Here is a 19422-nt window from a genome sequence, read left to right as displayed (position 1 = left end):
GAGGCAGAGGATTTGAAACTGTTCTGCAGTCACACATGACAACTCTCTGCTCTGTGATGAGAGAGCGCTGAGTTAAACATGTTTCGTTATGAAGGAAGAGGACAGTTTCCTGCTCTCTCTCAGGCGGCGTCGCTGATCGATTTTCAAACTTATTGTGCTGTCGAAGCTTTAATTAATGACCATCAGTGAATCCCCCGATACCTCTGCATCAATATAAGCATTTAACGTTATTACAGAGTGAATCCTGCTGCCTGTCAGTGCACAAACACTGAATGACACAACTCTTGTTTTGTTCCTCTTAGCTCACATGCTGTATATAAAGAGTTTTGCTGGATATTAAGTTTTTTAACCTCTTCTGCTTCTGATCTGAGAAGAATCTCCTCAACAACTTCAACTTTCACTGATTTGATACAGCGAAGGCGGAGCCTGACGTGTATTTAATCTCTCTCGTGCTGCTTAACGTGAATCTGTTAATCTGACACCAGTCAGTTCAGACTGTCGTGTTGAAAGTGATACAGAAACTTTTCAGGTTCAACGCAGCAACATTGTTGTTGTGCGTTTACATCAAAGTGCCTGTGTTTATTCAGACGTGAGAGCGACATGTTAAACTGCCTTTAGATTAACGTAAAGAGGCTTTTGTTATATACGAAGGGGTTTATTTAGGACCTGAAATACGTCCAGCAATGTTGGAAACAATGCACATCACTGACTTATAAGTTAACAGTAGTAAGAAACATGAACAGTTAATGAGCAGATTATCAGAAGATGCACTGAGCACATTCATGCTCCCCAGAGGATGATTCCGGGCGAGAGGAAAGGTCACAGGGTCATTCAAATGTAAAAGGTTCATCGTCTGGAAATGTGTCTGGTAGTAGAAGCCAGCGATGATGCCTCACGCCATCTGCAGCCCGGAGTCTCCAGACAGAAACAGCGAATGGAAACGCATTCATGAAGCTGACACGAGCTGAATCACCGCGCGGTTTAACGAGTAAAGACACGCAGCTCGAGTGTCCACGCTCCCAGCTGTCCTTCGTCTCATCTCACTTCACCGATTCCTGTTTTCACTTGTGTCTGAGGCTCGTTTAAAGGCCCGTTACAGTTAACAGGCGGCGTTTCCTTCTCCTCTGCCGGCACAACTGTTGTGGTGTCTGGATAATCTGGAACGGCTGCACGGAGTCGCACACGAACAGGGAAAAGTGGGTTTAATGGGAAAGCTGCCGTGCTGGTTGACTAACGCGCAGCGGATGGCAGAAAGTGGCTGACGTCACAGTACGAGTGGAGACGTCTGACAGAATCAGTCAGAATCATCACTTTTATTAAAGCCAGCACTGAACAGTCAACATTTATTGAGAATTAGTAGTGAGTGGGGACTGAGTGGGAACTTTAACAAAGCGGATTTTAAAGGCTGCACAATTGCAAACAAAGTCATTGGAATTGACACAAACGTAATGTGCACGAGTTGAAAAGGTTTCAACTTGAGTAAAAATCCCTGTGTGTATCCCAGAGCTTTATGAATCTGCTTCAGTCGTACAGAGACAAGAGGAAAAAGGAGAGACTGGAGGGAAATAACAGAAAGAACTGGAGTTCAGAGATCAGTCAGAGGCTGAGCTCAACACAAACACACAGAAACACTTGGTGCTTACAGCTAACGGCTGTATAATTGGTACAGTGGCTGTCTGAACGGGCCTTAAGGGGTTCGGTCCGCTGGAAGCCAATCGGTGGTACGATGTGTTGTCCGACCACGTCTAAAGGAAAAAGTGCTTCTATCTGTTCTGACTGTCCACACTGGAAGGCGGAGTGAAAAGCCTCCCGCTGGCTCCCTGATCGTCTCTGTAGTCTCAACAAGGTACACTTCCTGGGAGACAGGAACAGTGTTACACTCAGTTGTTCACATGAAAAGTCATTTTTCTGTCTGAAGACCATGGAACATGAAACAGTGACCATGGTTGTCAGATTGTCTGTAAGTTACAAAAAGTGTTGGACGCAGCCGTTCCAGTTCCAACATTGGAGAAGTCTGGGAAGGGGGGGCTCTGAGCAATGATGGATAATTCAAAACTAGGGCTAGTTTACCCCTTTCGTCTTTCGAGTCTTCATCTTCTTCTGAGTGCATTGGCCTTTTTCTGACTTTGGACAGCTATGTACTAAAGAATGCATCTTCTCAAAGCAAAACAAAAAGTGTCTATCTCAAAAGGTGATCATTCTCTTTGTGGTCTTTCTTTTCAGCGGCTTTAAAAGGTCTTTGACCACACTTTTAATTACAATTTTTGCATTAGACCATTTGTCACAAAAAGCATCTGTCTGCGTTTTATTTAAGGTCTCACTTAATAACAGCTTCAGCATCTGTCTGTTGGAGTTTGTTTGCAGACGCAACCTCTTAATGAAATTGTTTTCCTTCTCAACATCCATCCAGCGTAGTCCACGTTTAGCTGGTTCACAGTGTGAGGCCTTCCCCCGAAACTTGAGTGAATCACTTTCAGAGTGAAAGTCCACTTATTAAAAACACACTGCTTTAACGGCAAAACTTCTCATTTAAAGATTACAGTAAGTAATGTGAGACTGTAAAACAGCCTGCTGTCACAGAGATTCATCATCCCGCCGTTTCTTGCTTTTGCTTCAGTTTAAGTTCAGCACTCTGGAAAGGTGTTGATCCGCCTTACAGAGAGCAGTGATCAGGACTGTGCTGGCTTCAGGTCCCTTTCTTCGCGCCGTGTCGATCACGTCTCGTGCTTTTTCTGCTGTTGCTTTCATTCTGACAGACTGCATTTCCCCATCATTTATAACGCCACGCTCAAGGAGTCTATCCAGAAGCTGGTTCAGAACCGGTTCAGTCACTCTCTTTACAAACTCTGTCCGAACTGAGCGCAGCCTCTCTTCTGCCGGGACCCTGTCCTCTGCCGGGACCCTGTCCTCTGCCAGGACGCTGTCCTCTGCCGGGACATTCCTCTGTAGACTTTCCCTTCTTGAACCTGGAAGATAACCAGGCAAGACTTTTGTTTAATAACCAACGATCATTTTAAAACAAGATCTTCAACTAGTTCAACTCAAATTAAATGTCATGTTTTTTAAATCACTTCTTGTGTTCTCCTTTGAGAAAAAATATGAAACCAAAAGGGAGAAATTTATATTTTATATTGTTTGGTAACTTTGGTTTCATGATGGCGCCCCCTAGTTTTGTGTCCGTCGACATACCTTTAGTTCTCCGTTTACGTGGTCTCCTTCTTAACTAACTTACAAACATGGACACACGTCTTGTCCTGCGCCTCAGCTTGTTGAATGAGCCACCAGACAAACATTCAGCCGGGAAAAGTGCACCGCTAACGTCACTCTGCAGGCTAGACAGCTAATCAGCTGCTCAACTGAAGAAACTATTAACTTCTTCTTCTTTTCCTTTCGGCTGTTTCCTTTCAGGGGTCACCACAGCGAATCATGTGCCTCCATCTAACCCTGTCCTCTGCATCCTCTTCACTCACACCAATTAACTTCATGTCCTCTCTCACTACATCCATAGATCTCCTCTTTGGTCTTCCTCTAGACCTCCTGCCTGGCAGCTCCAACCTCAGCATCCTTCTACCAATATATTCACAGTCTCTCCTCTGAACACGTCCAAACCACCTCAATCTGGCCTCTCTGACTTTATCTCCAAAACATCTAACATGAGCTGTCCCTCTGATGTCCTCGTTCCTGATCCTGTCCATCCTCGTCTCTCGCAAAGAGAACCTCAACATCTTAAGCTCTGCTACCTCCAGCTCTGCCTCTTGTCTTTCCTTCAGTGCCACTGTCTCTAAGCTGTACAACATCGCTGGTCTCACCGCCAGTTCAACACCTTTCCTTTCATTCTTGCTGATACTCTTTTATCACACAACACACCTGACACTTTTCTCCACCCGTTCCAACCTGCTTGCACTCGCCTCTTCACCTCTTTTCCACAGTCTCCATTGCTCTGAACCGTTGACCCTAAGTCCTGCACCTTCTTCACCTCTGCTCCCTGTAACCTCACCGTTCCACCTGGGTCCCTCTCATTGACACACATGTATTCTGTCTTACTGCGGCTAAGCTTCATTCCTCTGTTTTCCAGAGCAGACCTCCATCTCTCTAGATTTTCCTCCACCTGCTCCCTGCTCTCACTACAAATCACAATGTCATCCGCAAACATCATAGTCCATGGAGATTCCTGTCTAACCTCATCTGTCAGCCTGTCCATCACCAGAGCAAACAAGAAGGGGCTCAGAGCCGATCCTTGATGCACACCCACCTCCACCTTGAACTCCTCTGTCACACCTACAGCACACCTCACCACGGCCTTACAGCTCTCATACATGTCCTGCACCGCTCTAACATACTTCTCTGCCACTCCAGATTTCCTCATACAATACCACAGCTCCTCTCTCGGCACCCTGTCATACGCTTTCTCTAAATCTACGAAGACACAATGCAACTCCCTATGACCTTCTCTGTACTTCTCCATCAGCATCCTCAAAGTAAATACTGCATCTGTTGTACTCTTTCTAGGCATGAAACCATATTGCTGCTCACAAATGCTCACCTCTGCCCTTAGCCTAGCTTCCACTACTCTTTCCCACAACTTCATTGTTTGGCTCATCAGCTTTATTCCTCTGTAGTTGCCACAGCTCTGCACATCTCCCTTGTTCTTAAAAATTGGCACCAGTACACTTCTCCTCCATTCCTCGGGCATCCTCTCACTCTCCAAGATCTTGTTAAACAAACTAGTCAGAAACTCTACTGCCACCTCTCCTAGACACTTCCATACCTCCACAGGTATGTCATCAGGACCAACTGCCTTTCCACTCTTCATCCTCTTCAACGTCCTCCTCACTTCACTCTTGCTAATCTTTGCTACTACCTGATCCACACCAGTCACCCCTTCTACTCTTTGTTCCCTTTCATTTTCCTCATTCAGCAACTCTTCAAAGTACTCCTTGTGGTAGTTTAGGTGTTCCACTTCCTGGTTTATTTTGGTGGCATTCTTCTTCCCTTGTGTGTCTTGTGTTTTTACTTCCTGTCTGTGTTTTCCCTCCAGTTTTGATTGTTGGTCCTCCCTTGATTGTTTGCACCTGTGTCTCGTTGTCTCACCTCCCCTAGAGTATTTAGTCTGGGTCTTTTCTTTGTTCTGTGTTGGATCAACGTTGTACACATGGTGTTGTTCCTGCCAAGCGTGTTTACCGTAAGTTTGTAGTGGATTCTTTGTTCTCCCGTGGACCTATTTTGGATTTTGGGATTTTTGGATTTTGCCTGCTCCCCTGTGAACTGTGTTCCCACCTTGGACTCACTCCCCTGCTTTCACCTATGCTAGCCGGTACTTATCTGCCTTTTGTCTGCTCATTACCCGTCTGCTACTGTTCTGCCTTTTCATGCCTGCATTCCACCCCACAATAAACACGGTAGTCATCTGGCTACTTTTCCCTGAGACTGCTTCCTCGTCATCTGCTTTTGGGTCCACTTACCTCCATACAGCACCCCTTACGACAGAATTATCCAACCAAACATGGACCCAGCAGGTAAAAACCCGGAGGTAGCACCCTATCACTTAACGCTAGCTAACAGAGAGATTCTGCTAGGCCAGCACGAACAATTACTCTGGACTCTGACAGACAGCAAACAGGCCATGGTTTCCCAAATCACACAGCTAACCCAGCAGGTCTCCCGACTCACCACCCAGCTCTCAACAGCCGGCACCACCTCGCCTACAGATCTCGGTCACTTCCACTACCCACACGGATCACTTCTGCTACTAGCCCTGATCGACTCGGGAGCGGAGGACTCGTTCCTGAACTCTCTGCTGGATCGCAGCTGACTCGTTTCCCGGCTGGATCGCAGCAGTTCCCTGAACTCTCTGCTGGATCGCTGCTGGCCGACTCGTTTCCCAGCTGGATCGCAGCAGCTCCTTACTCCCAGCCCTGAGGTTCCGAAGACGGCGCCATGTCCGGAGGTCCAGTCGCCAGTGGCATGTCCTGCTGCCATGCCGGTTCCAGTCCCTGCTGGGTCGCAGCAGACCCTTGCTCCAGTCCCTGCTGGATCGCAGCAGCTCCTTGCTCCAGTCCCTGCTGGATCGCAGCAGCTCCTTGTCCAGCGAAGAGGCGGCTGGACCTGGAACCGGCGACAGCGGGACATAAAGGCATGGTGCCGAGGCGGCTGGATCTGGAGCCGGCGACTGGGCGCAGCAGCTCCTTGTCCCCAGCCCTGAAGTTCGAAGCCAGCTCCCAGTCCAGCGGCCCGTCGCCGGCTCCAGTCCCTGCTGAGTCACAGCAGCTCGTTGGTCCGGGCCGGGATGGGGCCGCTGGACTGGGAGCTGGCTGGACTGGGAGGGCTGGCTTCGAAGGAGCTGGGCTAGGGAGCAGCAAGACTGGCTCCCGTCTTGCTGCTCAGTCGCCGCTCCAGGTCCAGCCGCCCAGTCGCCGGCTCCAGGTCTTGCCGCCCAGTCGCCAGCTCCAGGTCCAGCCGCCCAGTCGCCGGCTCCAGATCCAGCCGCCTCGGCACCATGCCTTTATGTCCCGCTGTCGCCGGTTCCAGGTCCAGCCGCCTCTTCGCCGGCTCTATGCCCTGGTGTCCAGTCGTGGGCTCTCCGTCCCTGCTGTCTCGTTGCCAGTCCACGGCCCGCTGTACCACCATTGGTCCCTGAGTGGATGGGCAGGCCTCCAGAAAGGGTCAGTCCTCGCCATCGGCTTTCAGAGACTCTCGGTCTTTGCCGCCGGCCTTCAGAAGGGTTATGTACTCGCCGCCGGCCTCCAGAAGGATTCCAGCCTCCAGAAGGTTTCAACATTCGCCACCGGCCTCCAGAATGGCTCTGCCTTCGCCGCCGCCGGCCTCCAGGGACTCTCCGTCTTCGTCGCCGGCCTCCAGAAGGGCTCAGTGTTCGCCATCGGCCTCCTGTGACTCTCAGTGTTCACCGCCGGTCTTCTGTCTGGTCTTTGGATGGTGTTAGTCTCCATCACGGACCTCGGGAGATCAGCTCCGAGGTCCCCAGCTCCGCACCTGTCCAGCCCCCGGGCCATCCGCCCGAGGTCCCCAGCTCCGCACCTGTCCAGCCCCTGGGCCATCTGCCCCAAGTCTCCCACCTGGCCCTTGAATCCCTCCTCCGGACCACCTCCATCCACTCTTTAGTGTCCAACCTAGCATACAAGTCCTCATATGCTCTTTGTTTGGTCTTTGCCACCTCTACCTTCACCTTACGCTGCATCTCCCTGTACTCCTGTCTACTCTCTTCAGTCCTCTGTGTCCCACTTCTTCTTAGCTAACCTCTTTCTCTGTATACACTCCTGCACTTCCTCTTTCCACCACCAAGTCTCCTTGTCCACTTTCCTCTTTCCAGATGACACACCGAGTACCCTCCTACCTGTCTCCCTGATCACATTAGCTGTAGTGGTCCAGTCATCTGGGAGCACTTCCTGACCACCCACAGTCTGTCTCAGCTCCTCCTGAAAACTACAGGACATTCTTCCTTTTCAACTTCCCACCACTTCGTCCTCTGCTCTGCCTTTGTCCTCTTCATCTTCCTCACCACCAGAGTCATTTTACACACTACCATCCTGTGTTGTCTGGCTACACTCTCCCCTACCACTACTTTACAGTCACTGGTCTCTTTCAGATTACAACATCTACACAAGATGTAGTCCACCTGAGTGCTTCTACCTCCGCTCTTATATGTCACCCTATGTTCCTGCCTCTTCTGGAAGAAAGTGTTCACTACAGCCATTTCCATACTCTTTGCAAAGTCTACCACCATCTGTCCTTCTGCATTCCTGTCTTGAAGACCAAACCTGCCCATCACATTCTCATCACCTCTGTTCCCTTCACCTACATGCCCATTGAAATCTGCACCAATCACCACTCTCTCACCTCTGGGGAAGCTCTGCATCACTTCATCTAACTCACTCCAGAATTTCTCCTTCTCTTCTAACTCACATCCTGTGGGGCATAACCACTCACAACATTGAACATCACCCCTTCAATTTCCAGCTTCAGACTCATCAACCTGTCCGATATTCTTTTCACCTCTAGAACATTCCTCACAAACTCCTCTTTCAGGATAACTCCTACTCAGTTTCTCTTCCTATCTGACCCATGGTAGAACAACTTGAACCCTGCTCCTAAGCTTCTAGCCTTGCTACCTTTCCACCTGGTCTCCTGGACACACAGTATGTCCACCTTCCTTCTCTGCATCATGTCAATCAACTCTCTAGCCTTCCCTGTCATAGTCCCAACATTCAAAGTCCCTACTGTCAGTCCTACATTCTTAGCTTTCCTCTTCTCTCTCTGCCTATGAACACACCTTCCTCCTCTCCTTCTTCGTCTTTGACCAACAGTAGTCCAATTTCCACCGGTACCCTATTGGTCAACAGCACCGGTGGTGGTCGTTGTTAACCCGGGCCCCGACCGATCCGTTATGGAAGTCATTTTCACGATTCGCATTTTTAATTTGGCATGTGTTTTACGTCGGATGCACTTCCTGACACAACCCTCTGCATTTATCCAGACTTGGGACTGGCACAAGAAGACACTGTGCCCCCTTGTGGTTGCATTTTAAAAACTTGTTGAAGAGAGGACCGAATGTGTCATTTTAGTCATCTGTAATAACAGCAGGACTGGTAAGTGTCTGTGGTTAGTTCACGTGTCTGTAATAACAGCAGGACAGGTGAGTGTCTGTGGTTAGTTCACGTGTCTGTAATAAAAGCAGGACAGACAGACTGTTTCTAGACTACAGAGATTAAAAGTAGAAAGCTGAAAACGTGACTTTAGAAGAGAGCGTTGGTGAACTTTATGGAAATGGCTGAAACCAAGTTATGATGACGTAAGTCCCCGCGCTGCCATGCTTGTAGGCATACATTTTTATGGGAGCTGTAGTTTTTTCTGTGCTCACAAAGTAAGCGTTGTTTAACTTTTGTTACAATCACTAAGGCTTCGGTTCCTAATATCCACTGCTGTGGATATGTGGAATATACTTGCTCACGCTGAATGTAAGCACAAAACCCCAGGTTGGTTTTGTCCAGTGACAGTTCCAATAAAGTTTATTCAAACAAGATGGCCGCATCCTAAACAATGTTGACAAAAAGAGAGAAAGGCAGCGTAACTTTGTGCAATTCTACTTTGACTGGATAGTAAGAAGAAAACTGTAAAAACACAGGATGGAAGATGCAGTGACATTTAGTTTTATATCACAAAAGTCTCAAGACGACAGTTTTATATAAAATAATACTCCAGTAATATTAAGACATGCTCACTATCTGCTCAGACTGCAAGACAGCCGACCAACATTTCTGACATCCCAGAAATCCAATTCATCTGGCAGTAAATCATGTTGTGACCCCCAAAAAACTGCACATCAAATGACAACCGATCTGGCAGAAATTTGGCAGATCCGTACAGTGTCTGCCCGGCTTTACAGAAGCTAGTGGATCAGAGGCTAGACAGGAAGTGATGTCAGGACGGCTCTCTATAAAGACGCCGTCACTCTGCATCCGGTCCGCCTAATGTCGTTTGTGTCACCGGCCTGTTCGTCATGTCTCTCTGAACAGGTATAAGTGCATCCTGCAGGAAGCGACAGGGTGAATACTCCCATAGCAGAGAAACCATTCCACATGAACTGAATGACTGAACGAAACTGAAGCCCATCTATGACCTAAAGTCTTCCTTCTTCCTGGTTTGTTAATGTTTTTCAGTTACATACTGTAAATGGTTAAGTCACCATTTGTTAAAAAGTGGTCAGAAAATTCCCTCTGCTTTCTTAAATACAAGCCCTCAAACGCCCTCAACGTGCCCAGGATGCTGCGTGACAAATGGGAACACAGAAACTTACAATCCAGTAATTAATGGAGCAATAATGTGTGGATTGCAAATTACATGTAGCCTAAATAAAAAATGATTTGTACATTCAGGGACCTTCACATTTCTCCATCTGATAAAAGCTACACATATGCAGATTCTATTCTGGTCTACCACTGTGATCTGAACTCGGATAGGTGCAGGAGGGTGAAGCCTTTACCTGTCAGAGGCACAACACGTCTCCACACTTCTTTCCTCTCTCGGTCCTGAACCGTCAAAGTCACCTCCTCTGGGTTCGTAGTCAGGAAAACTTCAAATGTCGGATAGAAATTTGGTCCGTACTTTGAGCGAAACGGTGCGCTCTGAAAACCAGAAGCATTGTTTCATTTTCAAACCGCCTATAAAAATGTTTATCTGGTACTTTCCTAATTGTGAATCTATTTTCAACATGCAATTTGTATTCATGATAATTCTGTTTAGAACCATTAGAAGTGTAGCAGTGACTTGACTCACCTCAGGCTGTATTATGAAGCCCTCGGGTTCACAGTGGACACTGTAACTTTGACCAATTTCGAGATGACAGTCGGAAGACATCCTGATGTTCTCAGCAGCTCCTTGTTGGGCAGCAACCTTCAGTAACAGGACATTTTATTTATAGAGTTGATGCTCAGGCAGTGAAGTAAATTTTATTTATAGAGCACATTTAAAAACAACAAATGTTGACCCAAGTGCTTTACAGAGATTTGAGAATTACAGTAAAATAAAAGCACAGACATAATTATGAGGATACAAGTAAATTAACAAAAGAGTAGAATAAATAATTCAGCATTGCACAGAGAACAAATAAATAAGAGTGTGCGGGGAGATCTAATAGTGAGGGACAGAAAATGTCCGATCACGCTTGGATTTTAACTGCGAGCGTGGAATGAAGTGATTGGTCAGCAGATCTGAGGGGTCTGGAGGTCCAATAGAAGATGAGGAACCCTTAAAGTCACTTCTGTCCTTGACTCATATATATGGCCTCTCTTCGTGGTACCAGTAAGGAGTCTCGCTGTTGCATTCTGAACGGGCTGCAGGCGAGATAAGGCTGTCTGACTGATTCCTACAAAGAGACAGTTGCAAAAGTCGAGACAAGAAGAAATAAAAGCATGAACTACGGCCTCTAAACCCTTAACAGACGGGAATGATTTGGATTTTGGGAATGATGAAGATGGAAGAAGCTCGTGCTGACAACAGAGTTGATTTGTTTATCAAATTTTAAACCAGAATCAAAGCAAACACCTAGATTTCTTACGTGGGAATTTAACAGAACTGTTTCTGAGTTGGACACTTCCAGCCTGACGCACTTTCCGGTCTTGTCTGGGATTGTATTTGACGATCGCCGCCAAAGTTTAAGTGTAAGTAATTTATACATGTTTAAGAGTCTACATGTCAAATTTCATATGCATACACGAACATTTACATGTCTAATTACAATACGAAAGTGACTTTGATGAGAGAAAACAGTAAGAACGCTTAAAGGGACAGTTCACCCGAAAATCAAAAATCCATATTTTGTCTCTTCCCTGTAGTGTAGTGTTTGGCGCTTTGAGCTCCACAAGCCTGCTGCCATACAGGTGAGAGGAAACGTGTGTTTTTGATTTTAGGGTGAACTGTCCCTTTGAGTCGCGCTTGGGAGACGCTGTGTATTTTCACTGTGCTGCTTAAGCCACGCACTCATATGAGTGCATTTCATAACTAGCTGCTTTGTCTACCCAATGAAAATTTAGGATAATGTGTGACATAATCTGTAGTCGAGCTGGAGGGAGGTAGAAAAGTTAGATGTCTGGGAAAAAAAAGTTGTCGGGCTAGTAAATACAATCAGCCAGTTGCCCAATCGGGCCAGTGCTCAATAAAGTTAAATATGAAATAAAATTTCATGTAAAATAATTTTTCAGACATTGCTTCGCGACAAATTCCAGGCAGAAGAGGCTCTGTGAAGAACAGTCATCATACTGGACGGGTCATAGACCCAAGACAAACCAGTATATACTAGTTTTCACAAAAGAAGTGTGGTGTAATATTCCAGACGCAGTTTGCATGAATAACAGAAGACGAGATTTTAATTATTTGACTTGATTGCGTGTGATGTGAAATTTCACAGACTGTGGCAAAAACTAAGGACCAATCAGAATAAGACTGGCAAATGAAAAAAACGTACAAATTAAAAAAAAAAAAATGCGGCCAAAGACGCTGGGAGGGAGTTTTTATTTATTCAATTAATTCATTTTTCCTTTCACGAGCTTACTATACACCTAGGCTACATCTTGTCAATGTTGTGTATGAGATTATCTTTTAGATTTAATTATTTATTATTATTATTTACACCATGCTGACAAATGTTCCTGTTTCCGTCGGAGAAAGATGATGGCGTCCCGAAGCTTGCCGGTGTATTTCCCCTCCCCCTTAATTAAGAGACTCTCCACAGCAGCGAGTGTGACTCCGTCACGGAGTGGGAGGGTGTAGGGGCTGGATTGGAACTGGGCCTCTGTGTACATGTGTTGAAGGTCAGTAGAGACTCTTATGATCGGAAATATTAGTTATACAGATTAAGACGGTGTAGTCCCTCATTCGTCCAGGAGTGTTCTATCGTAGAAAAGGTTTCAGTCGTAGTCATCTGGACACTGTTTTCAGAATCAAGACGTTTCGGCTCCCTAGGTACCTAGGTACATAACAGTGATGAGGGAGGTGCAGCCAGAAAACAATAGGCCTGATTACTGATTACTGGACCATCGTGGAAACAATTAGGTCAGTTTCAGGTGAAACTAGCTAATCAACAGATACTCAGGTAGACTCCTTCCTGAGGGCGGGGCTTAAGCAACACAGAGTATCTTACATTTCTCAGACCATTTTCACAATTGAGAATGACTTCCGGATGGGAGCCGAAACGTCTTGATTCTGAAAACTGTGTCCAGATGACTACGACTGAAACCTTTTCTACGACAGTTATACAGATTAACTTCCAATATAATACATTGCTAATTATACATCAGGTTAACCAAAACTGAATGTTTCTGGCACTCTGGATGAAAAGATAGAGAACAGAGACAGAACGAAAGAGAGAGAGAAGAGAGACGAAGGAGCGACTAGAAAAGAGACAGGAGAGAGGAGGCGGTAGGTAAGGTGTGTGTGTGTGTGTGTGAGAGACAGAATGTTTTATTTCCTTTGAAATTGTAATGTTGCTTTAGTTTAAGGTAAAATATATTTGTATCTATGCATGTGGTAAACAGATGAAATGTGCCTTTAAACCTAATTTTGAATTTATTTCTCACAGTGAAATTTTTTTATATGCAATATGCAATTGCAGATGCCTAAAATGACATGACAGCATGAGGAGGAGCAAAGTGTGGCTGACCTGAATCATGTTTGTGGAAACAGCTGGGGCTTAAAACACGAGTTTAGGCTGACGGTAAACACACATGACAGAGAGCTTTACCTCATGCAGATGGATGTTGTCCTGAAGCAGAAATACATCGAGGATTTGATGCCTAATGTTTGGAGGTCGGAGGAACAGCAGAACTTGGCCATTTATTGGCAGTGAGATGTTCAGAAACCTTTGAACCAAGTCCCAGACGAGGCCAAAGGCAGAGAGGTGAGGGACCTTCACAACCACATGAGTGTCTGTAATCTCCAGCGGCTCCAAAATGCTCATCCCATCATCAGTGATGTGGACGACAGACAGCAGACCATCAACAAGCAACGCTGTGAAAGCAAAGAGCTAATTAGAGTTCATCTCTACCTAATTCATTTCTGACCCCTTGACTTCAGAGTTCAAATTAATCTATTGTCATTAACTCTGGAGCATCCCAAGGACGTGCCAGTTTGCCTCTGTCCTTTATTTGAATGTATTATTATTTTCCTGCCCCACATGTGAACTGTCTGAAAGTACACATTAATACAAATCTAAAATTTTATTTGATTAATCAGTCCAGAAGACCCAGAGTCGACTCGCATTCTGTCAGTGGAATCAATGCACTTTTGTTTTTTGGCTGCGTCATTGTACACAGAGCAATGCAGGAGCAACAGCATGGCAGGCTGTACATTTACAAACCGAGTCTCAAAATGACCACAAACCACCAAACTGTGTGCGATGGAAGCGGAGAAGGGTGATAGAAACGGAGGGCAGCGTGACTCCGGTCTGGCTGCTCCGACGCTCTCTGCTCTGGTGATGACTGTCAGTGAAGTCGGCTAAACCACTTCTGAACCAGACGGTGGTACAACCTCCTCTGCTGCCGTCCCACTGTTACTGACTCTGCGGCTGTGAGCAGTGCGGCAGGAGAGACGCGTCATGGTGCGCTGGGATTTTATAACTGAACTATGAGCAGGACGCACACTTTTACTTTCTGTGTGGAAATCTGATGTCGAAGTAAGGCTTTAAAAACATGAGACATGTAGGCTGATAGAGGAGTTCAGCCGTGAATTTATTTAACGGTTTCATTTGTTTATTCATTTACACTTTGTTTTTAATGCTGAAGGTGAAATTGTAAAAAATCAGGCTATAAGAACTTGATTTAAACAGAAATGTTACATGTGTGCTGCCTGTCATTATTCCGACAAATCCGTATGGTAGCTCCACATTATATGTTGGCAGTTCAAATACGCCGCAATTCAAATCTTACATCATATGCAGCTGTCTTTCACTTATTTTAAAAAGCTCAAAAATATTTTCACATGACTCTGTTGCATTTGATTATGTTAATGTGGTCGAAATCATCACTGAAACTCAAGCCAATGGATTTTGTGATTGCAAGATAGTCTACATAGAAAAAAAGGAACGAATAGTCGAATCTTTGCATTGAACAGCCAAATCCGATTCGACTGACAAACGTCTGAGTCAGGTACAGCCCTAATTCATTGTTTAACATTGAAGACAGTAATGTCTTTACCATCCTTTGTTTCGCAGTGTGGCAGGTGGAGCTGACAGACAGCATCATCCTCCGAACACTTGATATCGAACAGCATCCCTGCAGCCATCTTGCCAGCTGATTGGAGGAGGCTCTCATCCCATTGGACAGTCCTGTACAGCAGCTCCGCCTCCTGAGCCATAACAAACACCAGTCCAGTCAAAGTACACTGGAACACACCTGGACCAGGACACCTGAACCTGTAGGACACAGAAGGGCCATATTAATATAACAACCATTTATTGGCCTGTGTGTGTGCAGCAAGTGGTCATTATTCCGATTCACAGATACTTATGAACTAATCAATACCTAATGATTCATTAATACAGTATCTCCCAGTATCTTAATACTGTTCTCCAGTAACTCATCATTATCTACTATATCATATACCATATCAGAGTTATTCAGGAACTACTCAGTAGTAGTCTGCATCGCACACATCACTTCAAGATCAGAAAAGGGCCTCAACACGTGAAACGATTTCACTGATTATCATGACAGACGACACTCCACAACCGCTAAGCTTTGTCCGTCACCACTCCCATCATCCATGTTTTCTCTTTGTCCATTCTTTAGGACACATTACCGAGACCCTCAGCAGCTCTGGACATAAAGTGTTTTCTACCAACCTTTCGTTCATTTAAACAGTACATCAAACTTGTAAGAAGCATCAGCTAAGTGGTCGCCAGTCCACTCCTGTCCTCCCCTCAGTTGACGGGCGAATGCACATTGGCCAGGGACGGTACCGTCCAGACTCACACAAATATCAAACAGAGATGCTGTAATAAGATTTTGTGTCTTCTCTTAAGATCCCTGGCTAACAGTCTTTAGCTTAGCATCTTACTGTTTTGTTTATTCCCTGAATAGTGTTACCTTCATGGCAAAAGTGCGAGAGCAGGTGGTGGCCTGCACAGAACCGGGCCAAATATACAAGAAAATGAGTCGTGTGGACTCGGTCGAGACCAAAGAACAACTGATTTTCTATGTAAAGGGGCAATATGTAAGAACTGAGACTACTCTCCACCTGTCGAATTCATACTGCGAATATATAGGGGGCAGCATTTTACATATCAGGTCATAACTGATGCTTACGTAGTTAGCTCAGTTAGCCGTGCAGCTAACTTAGCGCTTGTATTAGCTGACTGAGCACCAGAACCAGAGTCGGGCAAGCAGGCAACAGAACTGGCATCAGCAGCCTCCGAGACCGACGGAGGCCAGTTTGGACAGTGAATACAGCACCGAGATGATTTACAGCGGCTCCGACCAGGACTCTGACTCCGGGTCAGACTAAAACACAGCGGGTTCAGGCGGGGACAGGAGAGGCGTCAGGCAGGAGAGGAGCGAGAGGAAGGTCGGGCATCAGAGAGGCAGTGGCAGCGTGTAGACAGAATATTTTTCACATCTAACGGGAATTAAGGATTTATTTTCGACTTATTTCAGAGTTGGTGATTGTTGGAACAGTTTAAAGACTTAACCAAGACGGTTTTGGTGAGTTTTATTTTGTTTCTGTCGAGTTTGAATGAAGTGTGTTTTACGATGAGTTAACAAGGCAATTAAGCTGGTTTTAGTTCGGTGAAAGAGAGAAACGTGAATTCAGAAGGTTGTATTTTTCTGTTTGATATGTAAAAATATTTCCTTTCTTGATATTTTGTGAGTTTATTTAGTTTATTTCTTAGACCAGCAAAGCTAAGAGAGTTTGTGTGATATAGCAAACTCGCACACATGTCCCAGCTGGAACTACCTGAGCTATTCTATCGGAATATCGCCTCTCGAGGCACAAGTGGTATTACAGCACAGGACAGGCCAGAACGAGCCCGAGGCTAGCAGTTTAGCATTCTAATGTCAGTAGATATCTCTGCAACACAATACAGAGACTTCTTTGACATAACGTCATAACTGTTACTTCTTCATATTCTGTTGATAAGGTTACCTAATTTTTTGAATGTTTAAAACTAAAATTCTGGCCAAATCTTACATAGTGCCCCTTTAAAGAAGTAAATCCAGTGGGTCAATATCATCTCAAAATGTAAGACCCATCACTTACAAATAAGACTTTTAAATCAATCAATCATTTATTAATGATGGTAGGTAGGCTCAATTCAATGGTGTCAGTAACATCAAACAAATATCAACAACAGACAATATTCACAAGCTGGTTGAAACCCAGCTATTGTAATTGAACTTTCCTATTGGCTGATCTGGAGGGAGGTGACGTCTATGGTGGCAGCTTTTGTCACCAACCAGCCCCTCCCCGCCCCCTCCTATAAAAGCAATGTCTCCCTTCTCTGCAGACTGTGGAGAGGAGTATTAGTGAAGAGCAGATTGACTGAATTGCATGAACTGAATATAGTGATTGGGTAGTTAGATTGTACTGTTAGCATAGATTATTTTAGTGTAAACTTTACAGTTAGTTGTGTGTTTATAGTTTGTAGTAGGTTAGTTAGCAATTTTAGACAGATGTTAGGTTGTTAGATTTTTGCACTTTTAGTAGTTGGAGGTTAGCTTTAGCTCATAGTTCAACTTTGTGTGGTTAGATAGTTGTTTGATTTAGCATTAGTTAGTTAGTTTTAGTATTTGTTAGCTACTGGCCACAGAATGGGTCGGCACTGTTGCTTGTAGAAAAAATTTCCAAGGTGAGGCACATCAGCCAAACTGTGTGTTCGTGTTTTAATCATTTGCTGCATCAGGCTTGTGCACAAAACAGGCTTGAAAAAATTTATCCCTGAAGGATTCAGGCCTGTGAAAACTGCGGACTTCCCACGGACAAGTTGAGATAAAAAAACAATCTTGATGATTGGGAGAATGTGCACATCTGTACAGAAACTCTGACCCATGCGTACAATTTTGGAGACTGGGAGAATGGCGACACATATGGTGAAGTAGTGAATTAAGTCCAGATTTTATAATGATCCTTTTCACACATTTAATTTAACTTCATATCATACAATTAATGATATAGTCAAAATGTCCTAAACATTCAGGCCAGTGGTGTCATATTTTGTTTATGTTTGTAGTAAACCACTAATTATTCCATTAGCAGTTCTCTATTTTAAAAGATCCAGGCCAACCAGAATCTGTGATTTATTATTGAACCATTATTGAACTATTGAGCACCAGGCGCTGGCTCATCACCACATTCCCAAACCCTCAGAGCTTAGAGAAGTCGGTTGTGGAGGATCACAGCGCTGCTGAAGTGCAGAGCATGATGCCAGGACGCGCGTCAGGTGGAAGCTTCTGGAAAGTCTGGCTCACTTTACCCTGAACATCCTGATGCCTTTTCATCTTAACCGCATTAACTGATTAAATTATCAAATTTTAATGGCCTTGATGGTTTTTAAGTTCAACTGGCACTTTAACTTATAGGCCTGGGTGTTGTTATTATTTCTGTTAGTGCATATAAGAAATATGCCTTTCAAGCTGACAGTCAATGGCCTTGATGGTTTTATTGAAAATCTTTAGTTCGCAGGTGGGAATCTATGTTCAAAGTTAAAAAGATGATATTAAACAATAGTATTTGAATTTAAATACACTTCTGTGATGTTGATTCTATTTTATATTAAAAGCGATCAATCGGAATTAATCACAGCAAATTGTGCGATTAATTAGTACATTTTTTTAATCAATTGACAGCACTACATTTTATATGATTACCTGTATGAAGATCCAGTTGTCTGTTCAGGTGAGAAGGATAATGGAGCCTGGAATTAAGAGAGGCACAGAGTCAGTTATTTTAATGTAAATGCCAACTTGTCTTAATGTTTGATAAAGTGATGAAATATTATACCCACACTGTCAATATTCAACCCAAGCACATTGTGTGGATCAGAGAAAAATGGCATCAATGTAGTGGAAGTGGAAGGTGTGTTAGAAGAGGCTACACAGAGGTCCAATTTTACTAAGAAAATATAATGTTTTCAGTGGTGAAATAGTAATTTGTGGTTTATAATGGAGGACTTCACACTGTACAACTGCTCCTTTCTCACCTTTTTGTCACCGGGCAGGGTTTTTTTACATCCAGTTTGACATCGAGTCATCTAATGGAGAGAAGAAGTGAAAGAGAAAGAACAATAATGAAAACTTGAATAGGATGATAAAAATTAATAGCCAAAATTCTTTTTATTTTCCCAACAGATGTGACTTGACAGCTCTGACAAAAATTTACCGAAAAATATTTGTTGCACAATGAGCACACGCTCCTCAGATCAGATTTTAATGTACAATAGCTTGATGAATGGGGGTCATTGTTTCAATACTCACATTTTTTGTGTTTGTCAGCTGTGATCAACTTGCTGTTGATCCTGTAGGGATGAAGACAATGCCAAAAGTTATAGATCAAATTTAAAACAATTGTTCGTTCTTTGAGTTAGCCGGCTTCAAAGTCCTGACACAAGCCAATTGATTGAATGCTTTGCATCGCATCATATCTTCACCGCAAAGACTACAACTGACTGCCGACACTCATGTTCTGTGCCTGCATTAGAGGAAATAACTAGGCATTAGTCTTGAACCAAAAAACATCACAGGAAAACAAAACAACCTCTTTCACTCTACTGTAAATTTCCATATGTCTGATAAAAAGTTGCAACTGACTGTAAAATATAGCTTTGCATTGACAGCTTGCATTTTATTGTTTGTGGAAGAATGAAAAAATGCAGAGAAGAAAAGAAACATAAGATGGAAAAATAGGGGGAAGTTGCACTCA

At 44.5% G+C, this 19422-nt stretch overlaps 2 protein-coding genes and 1 pseudogene across 5 annotated transcripts in view; 1 reads left to right on the top strand and 2 right to left on the bottom strand.

Annotated features, from left to right (window-relative positions):
- sugct (succinyl-CoA:glutarate-CoA transferase) overlaps positions 1–19422 on the top strand; it is a 120700-nt gene that overhangs the window by 4250 nt on the left and 97028 nt on the right. The gene's annotated exons all lie outside the window — the stretch shown is intronic.
- Positions 1–19422, bottom strand: part of LOC122866459 — a 66214-nt pseudogene that overhangs the window by 25175 nt on the left and 21617 nt on the right.
- LOC122866485 (caspase recruitment domain-containing protein 8-like) lies at positions 18–18940 on the bottom strand. The gene is made up of 7 exons (XM_044176228.1): positions 18704–18940; positions 18372–18418; positions 14703–14920; positions 13253–13518; positions 10291–10407; positions 9998–10139; positions 18–2966 (listed from the first exon to the last, which is right to left on the bottom strand). Exons 1-7 carry the CDS (start codon positions 18752–18754, stop codon positions 2614–2616), a joined length of 1194 nt encoding a protein of 397 aa, XP_044032163.1. The 5' UTR covers positions 18755–18940; the 3' UTR covers positions 18–2613.

This window comes from Siniperca chuatsi, linkage group LG19 (assembly GCF_020085105.1).
Source record: "Siniperca chuatsi isolate FFG_IHB_CAS linkage group LG19, ASM2008510v1, whole genome shotgun sequence".
NCBI lineage: Eukaryota > Metazoa > Chordata > Actinopteri > Centrarchiformes > Sinipercidae > Siniperca > Siniperca chuatsi.
Note: the sequence above shows the minus strand (reverse complement) of the source record. Positions and strands in the feature narration are given on the sequence as shown.

Excerpts from the sequence above, each read along its gene's own strand:
- LOC122866485 (XM_044176228.1), bottom strand. The coding sequence starts at position 18,754 with ATGACTCGATGTCAAACTGGATGTAAAAAAACCCTGCCCGGTGACAAA. Across the intron at positions 18,419-18,703 it reads CCCTGCCCGGTGACAAAAAG|GCTCCATTATCCTTCTCACC; the intron begins GTGAGAAAGGAG and ends TCTTAATTCCAG. Across the intron at positions 10,408-13,252 it reads ACAACATCCATCTGCATGAG|GTTGCTGCCCAACAAGGAGC; the intron begins GTAAAGCTCTCT and ends CTGTTACTGAAG.